The sequence below is a fragment of the Anabrus simplex genome, chromosome 1 (assembly GCF_040414725.1).
Source record: "Anabrus simplex isolate iqAnaSimp1 chromosome 1, ASM4041472v1, whole genome shotgun sequence".
In the NCBI taxonomy this organism is placed as follows: Eukaryota; Metazoa; Arthropoda; class Insecta; order Orthoptera; family Tettigoniidae; genus Anabrus; species Anabrus simplex.
In genome coordinates this window covers 1745597437-1745618132 of record NC_090265.1, presented here as the reverse complement: position 1 = coordinate 1745618132, position 20696 = coordinate 1745597437, and the positions used below count along the sequence as shown (strand labels likewise).

General features: G+C 39.5%; 1 protein-coding gene across 2 annotated transcripts in view; it reads left to right on the top strand.

Annotated features, from left to right (window-relative positions):
* Kyat (Kynurenine aminotransferase) overlaps nucleotides 1-20696 on the top strand; it is a 157461-nt gene that overhangs the window by 66982 nt on the left and 69783 nt on the right. For both annotated transcript variants that reach the window (XM_067138480.2, XM_067138481.2), the window contains exon 6: nucleotides 9260-9426. In XM_067138480.2, coding sequence (XP_066994581.1) covers nucleotides 9260-9426 — 167 coding nt within the window. The remainder of the gene's footprint in view (nucleotides 1-9259; nucleotides 9427-20696) is intronic.

Below are 20696 nucleotides of genomic sequence, written 5' to 3'. Positions count from 1 at the left end.
AGATGACGAAGTTTTTCGCAGCACAGTGGAGCATTGGATAGACAGTTCCATTTACTGTAAGGTATACCACTTACGCCGGCCCCGTGGTGTGGGGGTAGCATGCCTGCCTCTTCCCCGGAGGCCCCGGGTTCGATTACCGGCCAGGTCAGGGATTTTTACCTGGACCTGAGGGCTCGTACGAGGTCCACTCAGCCTACGTGATTAGAATTGAGGAGCTATCTGACGGTGAGATAGCGGCCTCGGTCTAGAAAGCCAAGAATAACGGCCGAGGGGATTCGTCGTGCTGACCACACGACACCTCGTAATCTGCAGGCCTTCGGGTTGAGCAGCGGTCGCTTGGTAGGCCAAGGCCCTTCAAGGGCTGTAGTGCCATGGGGGGGGGGTATACCACTTACGTATATGTGGGGAAACACTGGTTCTGTTTCGTGGTGAACATACAACAGTGTTGCCACCAGTAAAGAAATAGCCTTCATATAATGGTATAGAAACAAACCAACAAGTACATCTATTTTCAAGGTACTGGCTTTTCATTCCTGGGACCTACTATTTGCACATGGTCAAGAGTTATCAAGACATTTTTCTTTTTTCTTTCTTTTTTTCCCTTCATTCTTCGTTGATGGCAAATGTTACTTTTTTCTTTTTTTTTTTGCTAGTGGCTTTAAGTCGCACCGACACAGATAGGTCTTGTGGCGACGATGGGATAGGAAAGGCTTAGGAGTTGGAAGGAAGTGGGAAACCATGGAAAACCATCTTCAGGTCTGCCGACACTGGGATTCAAACCCACTATCTCCCAGATGCAAGCTCACAGTCACGGGCCTCTAACCGCACGGCCAACTCTCCCGTTGGCAAATGTTGCCTTCTGCTGTGTAGAAAAAGTGTTATCTGAGAGTAAAATCATTTTGTGGTCACCCACCATCTTGTAATACCTTAAAGTGAAGCATTTCATCTTGGTGTAAGCTCCCACTGTGGATCATTGGCAGAGTGTCGGCCTCCACCTCCCAAGATCTATTTTGCTGCATGCAATGAACCATGTCTTTGTGCACATCTTTGTTGTATGTATTACTGTATCTGTTGAAACAATGAAACCCTACAGAGGTAGTTGGAATTTTGAAAGCAGAACAAAGACCATTTGGCACTACATTGTATGATGTCAGCATTTAAAGGTCTCTAATGACACATATGGTGTTTACCCAACAAAATTAATTAAAACTCTGCCATAAAAACACCCAACAAATATTAGTTTCTCTGCCATCTGGTGGAGTGAAACCAGACTTTAGAATTGAATTACTGGCAGCCTAAATAGTGTCAGATTGAAATGCCTGCACATGGTAGCTGAGGTCATACCATCATCATCATCATCATCATCATCATCATCATCATCATTGTTGTCATCATCGTCATCTTGGTGTAGACTAGTTAATGAGGTAGCTCTTGTGTAGTACGACATCTACGACAATCACAATTACCAATAAGTACATCATTGTTCTTTTGGGTAGTATTACAACATAATTACTCTGTCCTTAGCATATTCAATTATTTCAATCTATTGTATAGCAAACTTGGATCAGATGTTGCTGATTAGGTAATATACAGAGCAAGTTAGCTATGCGGTTAGGGTCATGTGGCAGTGAGCTTGCATTATTTAGGGTTGCTGTACATTCTGGATTTTTTGGGACAGAACAAAATTGCAGTCGTCTACCTCATTTTCCTGAAAGTGTTTTATGGGATGTCCTGCATTTCATCCAAATTGAAAATAAATGCCAGCTTTTGCTGCTTGCAATGAGCCATTAAAAAAGATTATCATGCATTTGTGCAAATCTTTGTTGTATGTATTATTGTCCCCCTTTCGGATCTCTGGGTGGGAACTACACGAGAGGGGGCGATCATCAGGAAGATGGATACTGACATTCTGCGAGTCGGAGCGTGGAATGTTAGAAGTTTGAATCATTGTGGTAGGTTAGAGAATCTGAAAAAGGAGATGGGTAGGCTAAAGTTAGATGTAGTTGGTATAAGTGAAGTACGTTGGCAGGAAGAACAAGCTTTTTGGTCAGGCGACTACCGAATTATCAACACAAAATCAAACAGGGGGAATGCAGGAGTTGGTTTAATAATGAATAAGAAAATAGGGCAGCGGGTAAGCTACTATGACCAGCATAGTGAAAGAATTATTGTCGTCAAGATAGACATCAAACCAATGCCCACCAAAATAGTGCAGGTCTATATGCCTTCTAGTTCAGCGGATGATGAAGAAATCGAAAGAATATATGAGGAGATAGAAGATTTAATACAATATGTAAAAGGTGACGAGAATCTAATTGTGATGGGAGACTGGAATGCAGTGGTAGGCCAAGGAAGAGAAGGTAGTACAGTAGGAGAATTTGGATTGGGACAAAGGAACGAAAGAGGAAGTCGGCTGGTTGAATTCTGCACTAATCATAATTTAGTCCGTGCCAATACTTGGTTCAAACACCACAAACGACAGCTGTATACGTGGAAGAGACCTGGAGACACTGGAAGATATCAAATAGACTTCATTATGATTAGGCAGAGATTCAGAAACCAAGTGTTGGATTGCAAAACTTTCCCAGGAGCAGACGTGGACTCTGACCACAACTTGATGGTCATGAAATGCCATCTGAAGTTGAAGAAATTGAAGAAAGGAAAGGATGCAAAAAGATGCGATCTAGACAAGTTGAAGGAAAAGAGTGTGAGGGACTGTTTCAAGGAACATGTTGCACAGGGACTAAATGAAAAGGCTGAAGGAAACACTATAGAGGAAGAGTGGAGAGTCATGAAAAATGAAGTCAGTAGGGCTACTGAAGAAATGTTAGGAAGGAAGAAAAGATCAACTAAGAATCAGTGGATAACTCAGGAGATACTACACCTGATTGATGAACGACGAAAATACAAGAATGCTAGAAATGAAGAGGGCAGAAAAGAATACAGGCAATTAAAGAATCAAGTGGATAGAAAGTGCAAGGTAGCTAAGGAAGAATGGCTGAAGGAGAAGTGCAAGGATGTTGAAGGCTGTATGGTCCTGGAAAAGGTAGATGCTGCATACAGGAAAATGAAGGAAACCTTTGGAGAAAGGAAATCTAGGTGTATGAATATTAAGAGCTCAGAAGGAAAGCCACTTCTAGGGAAAGAAGACAAAGCAGAAAGATGGCAGGAGCATATCCAACAGTTGTATCAAGGTAAAGATGTAGATAATTTGGTTCTGAAACATGAAGAGGCTGTTGATGCTGATGAAATGGGAAACCCAATTTTGAGGTCAGAGTTTGACAGAGCTGTGAGTGACCTACATAGGAACAAGGCACCTGGAATTGATGACATTCCCTCTGAATTACTAACTTCGTTAGGAGAAACCAGCATGGCAAGTTTATTTCATTTAGTGTGCAAGATGTATGAGACAGGAGAAGTCCCGTCCGATTTCCGGCAGAATGTTGTTATACCTATTCCCAAGAAAGCCGGTGCTGACAGGTGTGCAAACTACCGTACCATTAGTTTAGTATCTCATGCCTGCAAAATTTTAACACGTATTATTTACAGAAGAATGGAAAAACAAGTTGAAGCTGAGTTGGGAGATCAATTTGGCTTCAGAAGAAATGTAGGAACATGTGAAGCAATCCTGACTTTACGCCTGATCTTAGAGGATCGAATCAAGGAGGACAAGCCCACGTACATGGCATTCGATAATGTTGATTGGACCAAGCCATTTATGATTCTGAAGATGATAGGGATCAGATACCGAGAACGAAGAATTATCTACAATCTGTATAAAAATCAGTCTGCAGTGATAAAAATCGAGGGCTTTGAAAAAGAAGCAGCAATCCAGAAAGGAGTGAGGCAAGGCTGCAGTTTGTCCCCTCTCATTTTCAATGTTTACATAGAACAGGCAGTAAAGGAAATCAAAGAGAAATTTGGAAATGGAATCACAGTCCAAGGAGAGGAAATCAAAACCTTGAGATTTGCTGATGATATTGTTATTTTATCTGAGACTGCATAAGATCTCGAAGTTGCTGAATGGTATGGATGTAGTCTTGGGTAAGGAGTACAAGATGAAAATAAATGTCCAAAACAAAAGTAATGGACTTCAGTCGAACGAAGGTAGGTGATGTAGGAAATATTAGATTAGGAAATGAAGTCTTAAAGGAAGTTGATGAATATTGTTACTTGGGTAGTAAAATAACTAACGATGGCAGAAGTAAGGAGGAGATAAAATGCAGACTAGCACAAGCAAGGAAGAGCTTTCTTAAGAAAAGAAATTTGCTCACTTCAAACATTGAAATAGGAATTAGAAAGATGTTTTTGAAGACTTTTGTGTGGAGCGTGGCATTGTATGTAAGTGAAACATGGACGATAACTAGCTCAGAAAGAGAATAGAAGCTTCTGAAATGTGGTGTTACAGAAGAATGCTGAAGGTGAGATGGATAGATCGAATCACGAATGAAGAGATACTGAATCAAATTGGTGAGAGGAGATCGATTTGGCTAAATTTGATGAGAAGAAGGGATAGAATGATAGGACACATCTTAAGACACCCAGGACTTGTTCTGTTGGTTTTTGAAGGAAGTATAGGTGGTAAGAATGATAGGGGGTAGACCAAGGTATGAATATGACAAGCAAATTAGAGCAGATGTAGGATGCAATAGTTACGTAGAAATTAAAAGGTTAGCACAGGATAGGGTATCATGGAGAGCTGCATCAAACCAGTCTATGGACTGATGACTCAAACAACAACAATGTATTATTGTACATGTCATAACAATGAAAGATCTGGAAGTTTTTCACAGACAGGTCCATTGTCATGCTATCATAATATAACTCTTAAAACTGATTGCTTGTAAATTATGTTATTTCAATTTGAATTTGGTCGAATTCCACTTCAAACTACAACAGTTAACCATTCTTTATTGTAACCAATGAAATGTGGATGTTCCTGATGATATGATACATTTATTCTTCTTTCTTCGTTTCGGCCTGCTGTGGACCACGTTATTTCAACCGTTTGCATCCTTGAGCTTTAATTCTTCCCCAGTAGTCACACATTCTCGTTCTGTGAGCCTCCTTTCTTTCATCAGTCCACTTCTTGCCTGTTTTCAACTTTGGCCTTTCTCGGAACCTCTTGTATCCCTGGAGCTTTTTCTGGAGAGGAGCACGTTTCTGGATCTTCTAGTGTGATTCCTATTTCTTGAAGGTCTTTTTCAACTTCGATAAACCAGGGTCCCTTGGTTTTCTTGTTAAGAAAGTAGGAAAAGATCCTATTGGTCTGTCTCTGTGTGCTCATGCATGCTATATGGCCATAAAAATTAATCCTTCTTTTCCGAATCGTGTCCGTTATCCTCTCCATATGCTGGTCACTGTTGTGTCGTCTCCTTTACTCACCATTTTCTTTGATTGGTCCAAGAATCTTTCTCAGGATTTTTCTTTCTTTAGCTTCTAGCTTCTCCATCAGACCTTTTCTGTTCATTGCAAGGCATTCTGCTGCGTACAGTGCTTCCGGGCGTACAACCGAACAATAATACCTAAGCTTGGTGTTGATGGACACTGATCTTTTGTTGTAGACATTCCTAGTCAGCTGATATGCCATCTCCATCTTGTTGATTCTGCACATGATTGCTTCTTTCTCAGAGTTGTTAGGTACTATCCACTCGCCTAAGTACTTAAACTTTTCCACCTGCTTGATTTTTCCCTGTTCCACAATGAGCTCTCTGGGAGCTTGCTTGATGTTGGTTATAAACTCTGTTTTTTGGAAAGAGATTTGGAGGCCAGCTTTTGCTGCTTGGATTCTCAGTTGGTTAATTTGTTTTTCAGCAGTATCTAGGGAATCAGAAAAGATCGCTAGGTCATCTGCAAAAGCTAGGCAGTCTATGATAAGATAATCTTTCTTATATCCTATTCTAAGGCCATTCTCAACCTCTTCCTTGCACATACCTTGCACCATTCCCGAATGATTTTCTCCAGAACGCAGTTGAAGAGAAGGGGTGATAGTCCATCCCCTTGCCTAACACCAGTCTTGATTTCGAAGACGTTCAAAATTTCTCCCCTGAATTTCGCCCTGGACATAGTGCTGGTTAAGGTCTGTTGAATGATAGCTCTCGTTTTGTTGTCTAGGCCCATTTCCTTCAGAATGCGGAGGAGTGTGTGTCAATCTATGGAGTCATAGGCTTTTTGGAAGTCAACAAAAGTAACTAAAAAATTCTTATTCCTGGATTTTAGGTACGACAGGACAGACTTAAGGTTCATGATCTGCTCTGCACAAGATCGACCTTTTCTAAAGCCTCCTTGGTATTCACCCAACTGTGAATCAAGTTGCTCTTCTGCCCGAGTTTGAAGGGCTTTGGAGAGAAATATGTATGTTACTGAGATAAGGGAGATGCTGCAATAGTTGTCTACATCTGTTTTGTCACCTTTCTTATGTAGGGGATGAATCAGGGCTGCTGTCCAATCATTTGGGATCCTCTCTGTTTCCCAGATCTCGCAAATGATCTCAGTTTATCGATCGCCTTTTCACCTGCAGACTTCCAGAGTTCAGCAATTATCGCATCTTATTATTACTCACATTGTTATGCCCAACTGAGGAGCACGCTTGAACTTATGTAGCTGATGATTTTGCCTTCTCTTCCCAAAATCTCTTCATCCTGTCACTGAAATTATTCTTACGTTCTTCTGTCCAGGTTTTATTAGCTCTAGCTTTTGGCTCTGTGAAACAATGGTTATTAATCAGTGTTCTGAAAGCAGATTGGTTCTTCACAGTTTCCTGGTTGATGTTGATTTCCTGAAGATCTGATTCTATTTCACTTAGCCAGTTCTTGACTTTCAGTGTGAGGGCAAGATTTAGAATTCTTTTGGTCAGTCTATCATTGTTCATTCTGAGAATGTGACCATAGAATTTCAACCTCCTTTTCCTGAGATTGTCTGAGATTTTTTCAGAATGGCAATAAATTTCATGAGCTTTCCTTTTCATCCATTTTCCCTCTGTGCAGACTGGGCCAAAAATTTTCCGTAAAATTTTTCTTTTTATTATTATTATTATTATTATTATTATTATTATTATTATTATTATTATTATTATTATTATTATTACAAAATTAGTAAAACTTAAAGCCAGAGAGGGGAAAATTAATTTTTGAGAGATTTAAATCAGCTATAGGGTGCAGGATATCAGTTGGTTTCATTTACACATGTTTTTCATATCTTCAAAAATATCTTTAAAATGTAGTTTTTATGTCCAGGATTTTTACCATTTTAATATAACAACCCTGTATCAGGTTTAATGTCTTGATAATAAGTATACTGGGCGAGTTGGCCGTGCGGTTAGGGACACGTAGCTGTGAGCTTGCATCCGGGAGATAGTGGGTTCGTATCCCACTGTCGGCAGCCCCGAAGGTGGTTTTTCATTTTCACACCAGGCAAATGCTGGGGCTGTACCTTAATTAAGGCAACGGCCACTTCCTACCAACTCCTAGGCCTTTCCTATCCCATCGTCGCCGTAAGACCTGTGTGATAGAGAGGTTGATTCCCATAGGGAACCTGAAATATTTGTCCCAAATGAGTCAATTTATAATACCAATATAAATGGTCCGTTATTGGACATTATAAATTTTCCAGCTAACCCATTCCTGGTTGCCAGCATTTCGCCCCCGTGTGCTAAGTTGGACTCATCAGTTGGTACTTAGCGATATGCACTAGCCATTACATAAAATCAGCTTCATGGTCCGTATCGCACTTCAATAGATTCACAATGAAGTATTTATTTATTTTCCACCTAGTCGATACAATGATTGCCTAAGGCAATTTTTATTGGTCAAAAGTGGTACATGTTTCGTATATTATCAACATCTTCAGCCACATAACAATGTTTAGATGAAAAATATAAAATTGACAAAGTAATGCTTTAGAGGAAGTGTCCTTGAAATTAACATAAGATTGACAAGATTAAAACAAACAAATAACTCAAGAGAAAATATATAAATTATTTCTACAATAGAAAGCAGTCGTCAAGGAAACACTTGTACAATATTCCATAGAGAAATTGTCCTAATAAATATTCTTTTCTTAATAATCCATGAAAAAAGATCAATTTATAAATTAAAAATTATACAATTTATAAGTAATTATCGAAATGAAGAAATCCTGATATCACAGTGCGGCTCTTATTATTAATGTAGATGAAAATATAATTAATTCCTAGTTGTCAAATCTTATTAAGCCTGCTTTCCTTTGGAACAGTAACTCCTGTCATTCTTTCACAGTTTTGCGCCGGGTGTAATATTGATGATGCGTTCTTCCTTGTTCTTGCACCTGAGGAGGAGGAGGAGGAGCGGGGGATATAGGTGTGTCAAGAACTTCCTTGCTGTCACCTATAGCTTCAACTGAGGAGGAATAAGTTGTAGGGCTATCTGTAGGTGGAGAAATTCCAATTCTTTTTTCTTGATCCTTCTCAAGCATTTTCAAATATACTAGAATTTGATAATATAATGGATTCTTATATTCTACAGCCTCATTAAGGTTATCATTTTTCTTTACAAGTTGGTCTAGATGAATGTACAGGTCTTCATATGTGTTCATTAAGCTGCCCTTTTTTAACTTTTTTATGATGGTCAGGTCTTGTTCTATGTTTGTAAATTTATGACCTGTGGCAGTCATGTGTGATCCCATTGCTGAGAATCTTCTATGTTTTTCAGCATTCACATGTTCCAAATATCTAACTTTAAAATTGCGGCCAGATTGTCCTATGTATGTGTTCTTACATTCAAAGCATGTGAGTTTATATATACCGGAATCAAAAAATTTATCTTTTTCCGAGAGATTTATTGTATCATGGTTGAAAATACTATGTTTCATGTTGTTGTTGTTGTCAATTTTATATTTTTCATCTAAACATTGTTATGTGGCTGAAGATGTTGATAATATACGAAACATGTACCACTTTTGACCAATAAAAATTGCCTTAGGCAATCATTGTATCGACTAGGTGGAAAATAAATAAATACTTCATTGTGAATGCACTAGCCATGCGTCTTGGTGTGCTAAGTACCAACTGATGAGTCCAACTTAGCACACGGGGGCGAAACACTGGCAACCAGGAATGAGTTAGCTGGAAAATTTATAATGTCCAATAACGGACCATTTATATTTGTATTAAGACCTATGTGTCGGTGCGACGTAAAGTCACTAGCAAACTAGCAAGATAATAAGTATGAATTTATTTTTCAAATGAAATGTAGAACTATTTCATTTTTGCTTGGTTGTTTAGCTTCTTTACCAGGCATGTGGGAGAGGACTATTACCATTGGTTCTGCTGGCAAGACTTTCAGTGTGACAGGCTGGAAGACTGGCTGGGCATATGGTCCAGCTCACCTCATGAAGAACCTGCAAGCTGTCCATCAGAACTGTGTTTACACTTGTTGTACACCAGTGCAGGTATGATCGTTCAGAACATTTTCTTGTTGTTATATACTTGCTTTAATGGGACGTGGTGATTCCAGGGTTATCTGAACTAGGAATGTAACTTCTTTTCCAGTGATTGTTAGCTTTGAAAAAGATTGCTCGTAGACATAAGGAGAGGCAAAAATAACCATAATGTCTGCAGCAAAATCATATAACATAAGGAAGTGCCCATTAGTTAATGATTCATAGTTTCCTACCAGTATTACCTGACATATTTATTCTGCTCGCTAATTAGTGCTTATTATAGATTGTCGGAAGATTCAAAAGAGCTTTTTGCTGATGTAAAGCAATTCTTTTAAATATACATTTATTTTAAACATTTACTGTTAATACATCTTCACTGAAATATTTCTAATGTACAAGTTCAAAATTATGTTTTATATTATAATGTATATTATAGTTAATGTCAGTTGAACAGATGAGACTATGAGCTTTTCTATTCTACAAAACAACAAAATATTCCAGTTCCCAAGCCTTTTGCAAATTGCATCATATCTTTGATTTATGCCTGTTGCTCACGGTAAAATTTTCTGTCAAATTTATTGTACAATAATTAAATTTTATAAAATTTCTGTTGCTCATGGTCAAATTTAAGTTTTATAAAATCTTTTATAAAACTTTTCATAAAATAGGACATGTTCTATTCCGTAAAATTAATTTTATGAAACGAACCAATCAGCGAAGCTGACATCACGATGATACTGGCGCTACATCGTGAGAAGATTGTGAAGCTCGATTGTAAACAAACACTTCTTTCTAAAATGGCAGGATCTGGGTGGACTAAGGAAGCTGTTAGTGTTTTACTGGACGAATGCCAGAAATATCCTTGTTTGTACGAAGTTAAAACACCACTTTACCACAACAGAAATGCAAGAAGAGGGGGAGAAAACACAATCGCCGAATTCTTATGTGAATGCTGGTCTTCTAACCTCAACTAATTTTCAACCAAGGACAGCAACCCTCTGCTTTCTTCTCTTCTTTTGATCCAACCCGAGTCCAACATTTCCTGGCATTTCTTTTCTTCCTTTTTACCACTGTACAACATATAATTGCAGCTAAAGCAGCAAGTTTTGCTGTGTTTTTTGGAGCAATACTCTCAAACACACTGTAAGTTGAACAGCTGATTCTTGGTTTAAGAGTTTATCGATAGATGGCAGCACATGCACATCCTAGTTCAGGAGTGAGTTCATAGATAGCCATCCTGATGCTTCAACGGATTTTATAAAATAATTTTACCGTGAGCAACACAACTTGTTTTCACCAAATTTTTATAAAATTAATTGTACAACAAATTTTATGAAACATTTTACCGTGAGCAATAGGTTTTAGACATATTGGTTGACTGCACACGTAAACCTATCAACCATGAGGTCAACCCTCTACTGTACCTGCGCACATCACAACAAAATACTTGGCGTGAGGAAGTAGGAGTAATGTTAACATAAATATATTGCCCATGCCTGCCTTAAGAGATGAAGAGACGATTAAAGAGCTGAATTCGTGTGCTATGAATACAGGAGATGCAACTCACTTTGGTGTAATCCATGAACCTACTCTTCATAGACTTAGTCTATGTGCTTATATGCATGTTTCCTTGTTTCAGTGGGATGCATGTGATGAACTTTGTGATTACATATTTTCATATCTTTACACTGTTACAGTGTTAAATCAGATATCTGTCCAGACTTCACTGTTGTGAATTCTGAAATTGATGGAAGTTCATCCGTATGTGCAATCGTGTCATTACACCAGAGGTAGGACCATCAGTCTCGGCGACTCCACATCAAACATTTCTCTGTTAAAGTATGAAGGCTTTCACGGCCGGAGTTAATATAATAAAATTCTTCCGGGTTATTATGCCGTGGTCCACTCCTCATTTCTTCAACGTCTGGAAGAAATGAGAGGGGTGAACCACGGCATAATAGCCCGGAAGAATTTTATTATATAAACATTTCTCTCTTGGTAGAACAGTAAATAGCAGTTGCTATTAGAGATGATCTTACTCAAGCACTTTTGTAAGGATCTCCTGGTACGTTTCGGGTAGCCGTTGAGCCATTGAAGTTCTTCTGCAAATCACCCTCTCATGTCATGCCATAAAACACCTTGCCCATCCGTAACTTGCTTAAAATTGACTTTCAGGAATTTTCATTCTTTCAGCTATTTTTTGTCCTTCAAACTAGCATTTCAGCTGAGATAGAAAATCCGTTGCTCATGTTTTATGTACGTACTACATAATATTGTTTTCCACTTCTGGATATTGCGCTTTTTTTTCCCTGCGAGGTGCCTGTCGATTCTGTGACCTTTCTAAAGTGCATCTTTAATTAAAATACAATGCCGCATGTTCTTTTCATTAACGTCAAACTTCCTTCCTGCTTCTCTATTACCATTTTCTTTGGTGTAATGCAGCACTTGTAATTTAAATTTCGAAGTGTAACTTGCTTTGACACGACCCATGTTCATTATAAGCTAGATATTTCATTTTTGTTCCATATTGAAGTGCAATTATAAGAAAAAAATTGACAATACAATACATCAAGTAAATAATGTTACATCACTCTTGGGACTAGTTTCAGCCACTTAGTGGCCATCTTCAGCCAGAATAAAATGAAACTGGTTATGTGATAACTAAAACATACATATAGAAGACAAAGACAATGTTGCAGGAATAATTATAACATTAAAATATATATAAAACAAAATTTATGGTTGTGATCCTCTTGTCATAATATGATGTCTTTAAGTAGAGTTAGGACCTCAGGCAATGAAGTAAATTTCTATAGTGAAATGTACAGTGTATCTCATGTCTGATGTGGAACACACACTGACATGCTGGAGGAAGCAGTCCCAAGACTGATGTAATATTATTTACTTGATATATTGTATTGAAAAGACTATTATTACGACCCATGTTTCTCAATTTACAGCAGTCAGCTGCCATGCAAACAATAAATGCTACTAGGTACCATTCTTTCACAACCCTCAGCCCCTCAGCTAAGGTTGTACCTGATACGGTTAGGTGAAAATTGAACTCTAAGGAATATACAACATTACCACATTTTGTAGAATGAAACTACATACTTTGAGTCTCCGAAGGAATTGAGAAAGAAAAAATAATTCTCACAAATGTTATCTCAAAATTCAAGTGTGGCTTATACTTGTGTGGGATTCGAACCTCCTAAACCTCGAGCACTGTCCAGTATCACATATTCCACTGCAATCTTGCCACGTGAGCTACTGCGAGGCTTGACATGCAGCGCGCAGTTCCCAGCCCATACAATACCTGCTCATAAACACACATCACGTTATATTACCGCAGTTTAGGGAGAGGACCGATTTATTTCAGAATTGTTGTAAAACAGGGGTTAGACAAGGCTGTAATCTTTCACCTTTGCTGTTCGTAGTTTACATGGATCATCTGCTGAAAGGTATAAAGTGGCAGGGAGGGATTCATTTAGGTGGAAATGTAGTAAGCAGTCTGGCCTATGCTGACGACTTGGTCTTATGGCAGATTGTGCCGAAAGCCTTCAGTCTAATATCTTGGAACTTGAAAATAGGTGCAATGGGTATGGTATGAAAATTAGCCTTTCCAAGACTAAATTGATGTCAGTAGATAAGAAATTCAACAGAATTGAATGTCAGATTGCTGATGCAATGCTAGAACAGGTCGATAACTTCAAGAATTTAGGTTGTGTGTTCTCCCGGGATGGTAATATAGTAACTGAAATTGAATCGAGGTGCAGTAAAGCTAATGCAGTGAGCTCGCAGTTGCGATCAACAGTATTCTGTAAGTCAGCTCCCGGACCAAATTATCCTTACATCGGTCTGTTTTCAGACCAACTTTGCTTTACGGGAGCGAAAGCTGGGTGGACTCAGGATATCTTATTCATAAGTTAGAAGTAACAGACATGAAAGTAACAAGAATGATTGCTGGTACAAACAGGTGGGAGCAATGGCAGGAAGGTACTCGGAATGAGGAGATAAAGGCTAATTTAGGATTGAACTCGATGAATGAAGCTGTACGCATAAACCAGCTTCGGTGGTGGGGTCATGTGAGGCGAATGGAGGATGATAGGTTATCTAGGAGATTAATGGACTCTGTTATGGAGGGTAAGAGAAATAGAGGTAGACCAAGACGATGATGGTTAGACTCGGTTTCTAACGATTTAAAGATAAGGGGTATAAAACTAAATGAGGCCACAGCACTAATTGCAAATAGAGGATTGTGGCGACGTTTAGTAAATTCACAGAGGCTCGCAGACTGTACGCTGAAAGGCATAACAGTCTATAATGATAATGAAATTATCTACCTGTTTCAGCTTTGTATCACCAAATTGGTATTCAATTCTGTTGAATTTCTTACCTACTGACCAATTTAGTCTCATACTCATTGCACCTATTTTCAAGTTCCAAGATATTAGACTGCAGGCTTTTAGCACAATCTGCTATTAAGACCAAGTTGTCAGCATAGGCCAGACTGCTTACTGCATTTCCACTTAACTGAATCCCTCCCTGCCACTTTATACCTTTCAGCAGATGATCCATGTAAACTACGAAGAACAAAGGTGAAAGATTACACCCTTGTCTAACCTTTGTATGTACTCTGAACCAAGAACTCATGCCATCAATACTCACTTCAACCCAATTGTCAACAGAAATGCCTTTGATTGATTTTAATAATCTACACTTAATTCCATAGTCCCCCAGTATGGTGAACATCTTTTCCCTCGGTACCCTGTCAAATGCTTTCTCTAGATCTACGAAACATAAACACACTGCCTATTCCTCTCGTAACATTTTTCAATTACCTGGCGCAAACTGAAAATCTGATCCTGACAGCCTCTCTGTGGTCTGAAGCCACACTGGTTTTCATCCAACTTCCTATCAACGACTGATCGCACCCTCCCTTCCAAGATGCCAGTGATTACTTTGTCTGGTACACTAATAAATGAGATACCTCGATAATTGTTGCAATCCTTCCTGTTCCCTTGCTTATAGATAGGTGCAATCACTGCTTTTGTCCAATATAAAGGTACCTTACCAACTCTCCATGCTAATACACTGAAGAAAATGGAAATTGCAACACCCAGAAAGAGTGGTGCTACATTGCTGCAATTGAACATGCAGGACGAGTGTTTGGTTGTGATTCGATGATTACACTTTCAGATCACTCTGACCGCAAGTTTGGACAGCAATCAATACAGCATGTGCCCACCACGAGCTGCAATACATTGATGAATTCGTCGAGGCATGGAGTCAATAAGGCCCTGGATCGCTTCCTGAGAAATTGTGGCCCATGCTTGCTGCACTGCACGGGTCAGTTGTTCCACAGTTGTGGGTGGCTGAGGACGGTTGGCCAGTTGTCGACCCATCATGTCCCGCACATGCTCAATAGGACTGAGGTCCGGGGATCTGGCGGGCCATTCTAAGGTTGTGATGTCGTGCAGAGCTTCTCTGGAGATGCGTGCAGTGTGAACCCGGGCATTGTCCTGCTGAAACATCCCATTAGCGATGTTCGCCATCATAGGGACAACCACTGGATTGTGTATCCTATCAACGTACTGTCGAGCAGTCATAGTGCCCTCAACAAGCACTAATTGTGATTTCACATTAAAGCCAATAGCTCTCCGGACCATAATGCTTGGTGTTGGCCCTGTGTGCCTCTTGACAATAAGATCTGGGCGGGCCCTCGCCCCGGTAAATCGGCGCACATGATTCCGGCGATCACTGCGGGCAAGACAGAAGCGCGATTCATCACTAAAAACGACCCTATGCCATTCGTCGGCCCACATCGATCTTTCTCGACACCAGGCCAGCCTTACATGTTGCTGTTGCGAGGTCAGTGGAACACCGTCTGCAGGGACACGGGCTCATAAGCCAGCTGCACGAAGGCGATTACCAACTGTTTGTTGTACAAGTTTAAAAACTTCATGTTTATTCTGTATTGAACCGAGAATCTAATGGAAACAAGGGAGGTCCACCTATTCAATACCATATAATGTTATAAGAAAAATTATAACATTTTATTATACTCGGTGCCGATTTCGATGCTGGTGTGCATCATCATCAACCAAAAATAAGAAAAATATACATAGACAAGGTTACAGTAAACAATGCATAAATTACATATAAATTTTACAAAACTGGCAAGACCTAATTAAAAACGGGATCCATAGACATTAACCTATGACCTAAACTTAAAAATAGCACCAACTGTCTTAAAACTATGAATATACGTTCTCTTGATAAAAGTCCTCTGAATCTAAAAACATTAAACCATGTGCGGACAAAAACCAATGTTTCACTATCATAAAAGTCCAAGAGCATAATTTTAATTTTGTAAGAACATATGTGTAAAAGGTTTACTTGCTAAACATTCACTGAGTATTAGAGTAACCAGTGCAAGAATTAAGAAACCATTTTTCTATTGGTTAAAAATGGCTGTCATTAAAATAACACAACCAGTCAAAAGACGTAACTTCCTATTTTGCGTGATAAAACATGTCTTCTCTAACTTAGCCGCTTTCTTTAAGTATTAGATAACAAGATCCTTTTAATGAAAAATTTTGGCGGACGCCGTGTGTCCAGGGTACTGTTCTTGGTTCAAACTAGGACCTCTGGGAGCGTATATATTATGTGTTATTAGACGTAGGGTGCCATGGCTGCTCGAATTTGCGCTGCTGTTGCATGGGGTTCCATCCGGGCCATCCGAATGATGCGGCGATCCTCTCTCACAGTTGTCTATTGCGCTGGGCCTGTGCCAGGTCTACGAGTGTGGGTACCTTCATTTTTGACCACTGCTGCCATACACGTTGTACCGTAGATGCCTGTCGGCCAACACGTGCAGCGACAGTCCTTAGCGATAATCCAGCCTCACACAGCCCAATTATCCGAGCCCTCTCAAACGGCGACAGTTGTTGATAACGTGCTCTTCTCTGTCGTCGAGGAATGTTTGACGGGGAACACTTCACTGCACAGGCTGCAAGTCAACTGCGCTACACCAGAGTCCGTGTACTGGAGTTGATTCCTCCGCGTCCAATCACGTGGGGAGACCTGTAGCAACAATCCAATGGGTCTGAAACTTTGATCGTTTACATACCTACATGGCATCGTTCCATATCTTGAAAATCAACACAAACGACCAATGCCTTCATGGTGTTGCAATTTCCATTTTCTTAAGTGTATTATTCTATGAAGCCATTTCATCCCTGCCTTCCCACTGTACTTCACCATTTCAGGTCTAATTTCATCTATTCCTGCTGCTTTATGGCAATGGAATTTATTTACCATCCTTTCCACTTTCTCAAGCATAATTTCACCAACATCATTTTCCTCCTCCCCATGAACTCTGTTGTTCGTGACACCACCAGGAAGATTTCCTTTTATGTTGAGAAAATTTTCAAAATATTCCCTCCACCTGTCCAGTGATTCCGTGGGATCTATTATGAGTTCACCTGAATGACCCAAACCACTGTTCATTTCCTTTTTCCCTCCCTTCCTAAGATTCTTTATTACTGTCCAGAAAGGTTTGCCTGCTGCTTGACCCTGCCTTTCCAGGTTATTACCAAAATCTTCCCATGACTTGTTTTTGGATTTTGCAACTATTTCTTTCACTCTCTTTCTTTCTTCTTCTGTATGTACAATTCCCTTTCTGCATCAGCCCTTGTTTGGAGCCATTTCTGATTAGCTTTCTTTTTACATTTACAAGCTTCTCTCACTTCATCATTCCACCAAGATGTTCGCTTTTTCCCATCTTTACACACAGTCATTCCTAGGCATTCCCTTGTTGTTGCTGCTACTGCATCCCTGTGTGCCACCCATTCTCTTTCTATATCCTGAACCTGCTTACTGTCCATTGTTCGGAACTTCTCACTAATTATATCCATGTACTTCTGCCTAATCTCCTCGTGCTGGAGATTTTCTACCCGTATTCGTTTACAGACAGATTTCACTTTCTCCATCCTCGGCCTAAAGATACTTAGTTCACTGCAGATCAGATAATGGTCTGTTTCATAGAAAAATCCACGAAAAACCCATACATTCCTAACAGATTTCCTGAATTCAAAGTCGGTTAAGATATAATCTATTAAGGATTTGGTACCCCTAGCCTCCCATGTGTAGCGGTGAATAGCCTTACGCTTGAAGAATGTATTCGTAAGTGCTAAACCCATACTAGCACAAAAGTTCAGCAAACGTTTACCATTCCCATTAGCTTCCATATCTTCCCCACATTTGAATGAATGAATACTGATCTGCATTTAGGGTAGTCGCCCAGGTGGCAGATTCCCTATCTGTTGCTTTCCTAGCCTTTTCCTAAATGATTTCAAAGAAATTGGAAATTTATTGAACGTCTCCCTTGGTAAGTTATTCCAATCCCTAACTCCCATTCCCATAAATGAATATTTGCCCCATTTACCAATCACCCTTTCGTATCCTTCAGTTCTATATCCAACTCTCGCATCCTTCAGTTCTATTTCCAACTCTCGCATTGAAATCGCCCGTTAGCACTAAGCACTATCCTATCTTTGCTGTTGATCCTGACTACGATATCACTCAATGCTTCATAAAACTTGTCAATTTCATCCTCATCTGCTAGTGACAAAGTGACAAATTGCACAATAGTGCTGCAAGTAAGGACAGTTCTGCTTTTAATACCTTCACATGCATCACAGTATTGTATGAACTGCACCTCTGAAGAAATTTTTAGAGAAGTATTCGCTAAAGTAGTCATCCCCCCACCGACTACGATAACACATAAAGATACAGGACATGATCACAGATACCTACTTCACTTACCTCTCTTCATATTTTACCGTGGATGGACTGGAATGAACTAAGACAGTTCGGAGCTGGACCTGCGCATAGACAAAAAGGGAAGAGAAGGACAGAAAGGCAAGAACCCATAACCCCCATGAATAAAAGAATTGATCAAAAAAATGGGGGGTTTATTATTAACACACAATACTGAAATAAAAACAAGAAAATGGGAAGCTGCTTTGAAAAGTTACTTACATAACTGCAGGCAAAATGCATATCGAGTAGGACCATGTTCAACAACATACCGTATTTCACAGCATAATCGTCGCACTTTTTATACCAAAATTTTCGAAAAAAATATGTAGGGTGCGACCATTATACGATGAATATTTAATACCAGTATTTGTATTACTCAAAAAATGTATTTATAACTAAACTGTATTTGATACGAATTTAAGATGCACGTAATACTCGCGTTTATAATCAAAATAATTAAAATAGTCTAAAACAAAATTCATAATTTTTCGCAACAATTCGGCGAACGTATTTCCAACCTGAAAATAAAACTGAACGTATTAAGTTAATTTGTCATTAATTTGAGTATTAAAATTAAAATATTACACTTGCAAAAAATTATCGCTTTGTTGTGAAATGCGAACTTACCGGTACGCAATTTATTCCAAATCTTCGGTGTCGCTATCGCAGGTTTCGCTATCTGATGCGCCGTCCTCGCCTCTGTTAATACCAGTATCAGATTCTTCGTCTCCCTGCCACACTGCGTCATCTTCGGAACCGTCTAGTGCATTCGAAATCCCAGTCCTTTTGAAGCTCTTGGAGACTAGTTCAGGTGGTATAAGATCCCAACTCTTCTTCACCCACGAGCATAACAAGTCCAAGGGTGGACGCCTGATATTTCCGGCGGCCGTCAATTGCTGATCGCCGCTCATCATCCACTCGTTGTAAAATCGACGTAAGTGGTCTTTAAAGGGTTTATTAACACATACGTCTAGTGGCTGCAAAGCAGATGTTAGGCCACCAGGAATGACTATCTGTCGTGTCTTATTTGTAGTGAGAATTTGCTTCACTTCGTTCACGAGGTGACCTCGGAAACTATCTAAAACAAGCAGAGCTGGTTGTTTTAGTAGTGCACCAGGTCTTCTATTCCACACAGTTTTAACCCAGTCCAGCATGAGTTCTACGTCCATCCAACCCTTTGGTTGCACTCGTACATGAATTCCACGGGGAAACTGTATATTCTTAGACATCGTTTTCCTCTTGAAAATGATGTAAGGCGGCAACTTTCTCCCGTCAGCTGTAATGGTTAGCATTGCTGTGCATCGCAACTTCTCACTACCCCTGGTTTTCATTAATACACTCCGTGATCCTTTTAGCGCAATAGTGCTGTTGCGAGGCATATCAAAAAAGATTGGAGTCTGATCGGCATTACCGATTTGAGAAAGCAAGTACGAAGTTTCCTTGCGCAAACGTATGACAAATCGGTGAAAATTTACAATCTTGTCCGTGTAATCAGCAGGCATCTTTTGGCTTAGTGTTGTTCTCCTTTGCACTGACAGATTGTGTCGTCGCATGAACCCCTTAATCCACCCACGAGTCGCCTTAAACTGAGTTACCGGTATGTTGTGTTTGCGCGCTACCTCCTGTGCCTTAATTTGTAACATTTCATATGATACACTGCAGCTATTGTTACGTATTTCACTGATGTACCTAAACACTTCTTCGTCAATTATAGGAAACTTCCCTGTTTTAGGACCTCTAAACGCGCGTCTAGAAGGGTTTGTGCTTTTTGGCTTGTTTTTTACTTTCCGCCAGTCACACACCAACTTTTCACTCACAGAAAATTTTCTTTCTGCAGCTCTGTTCCCATACTGTTCAGCGAAGGCAATTACGCTTAGCTTGAAGTCCGCAGAATAGTTTCTATATTTACCCATAATCGCTTATTAATGCTTCACACGTTAATGTTTTGCGATATAAACGACTTTCCGTAATTGTTCACTATTAAAACAAATTATTTCTGCAAACACCCAAAACACAAATTAAAAACTTAAATTCTCACGCACACATGTCTACAGTAATCACGTAAATCTGAAACAAATAAATGCATCTGTGATCTATCCATTCCAGAGCAGCCAATACTGTTAGGCAGCAAGGAAGCATGCAACAATTTATCAGTTTAGCTCGTTGGTTGCGACACACTACTGCGCTTGCGCAAAGCTCGCAAACCGAAGCTCTAGCTAGCGCGGTGTAGATCTACTGTATAGTTGACTGTATTCCGAGACGTCAGTAACAAACATTCATTTTTTTCAATTTCTTTTAAACATACGGTAATTAGGTTAATATTTCTTCCCAGTTATTGATGATTTTACATTACATTACTGACGAGTTTATAAAATAAAACTTTAATAGCATTGGATAATAATTATCTTGACTGCTTGGATAAAAGTTTTCATCCCATGCCCGGACACTTATGA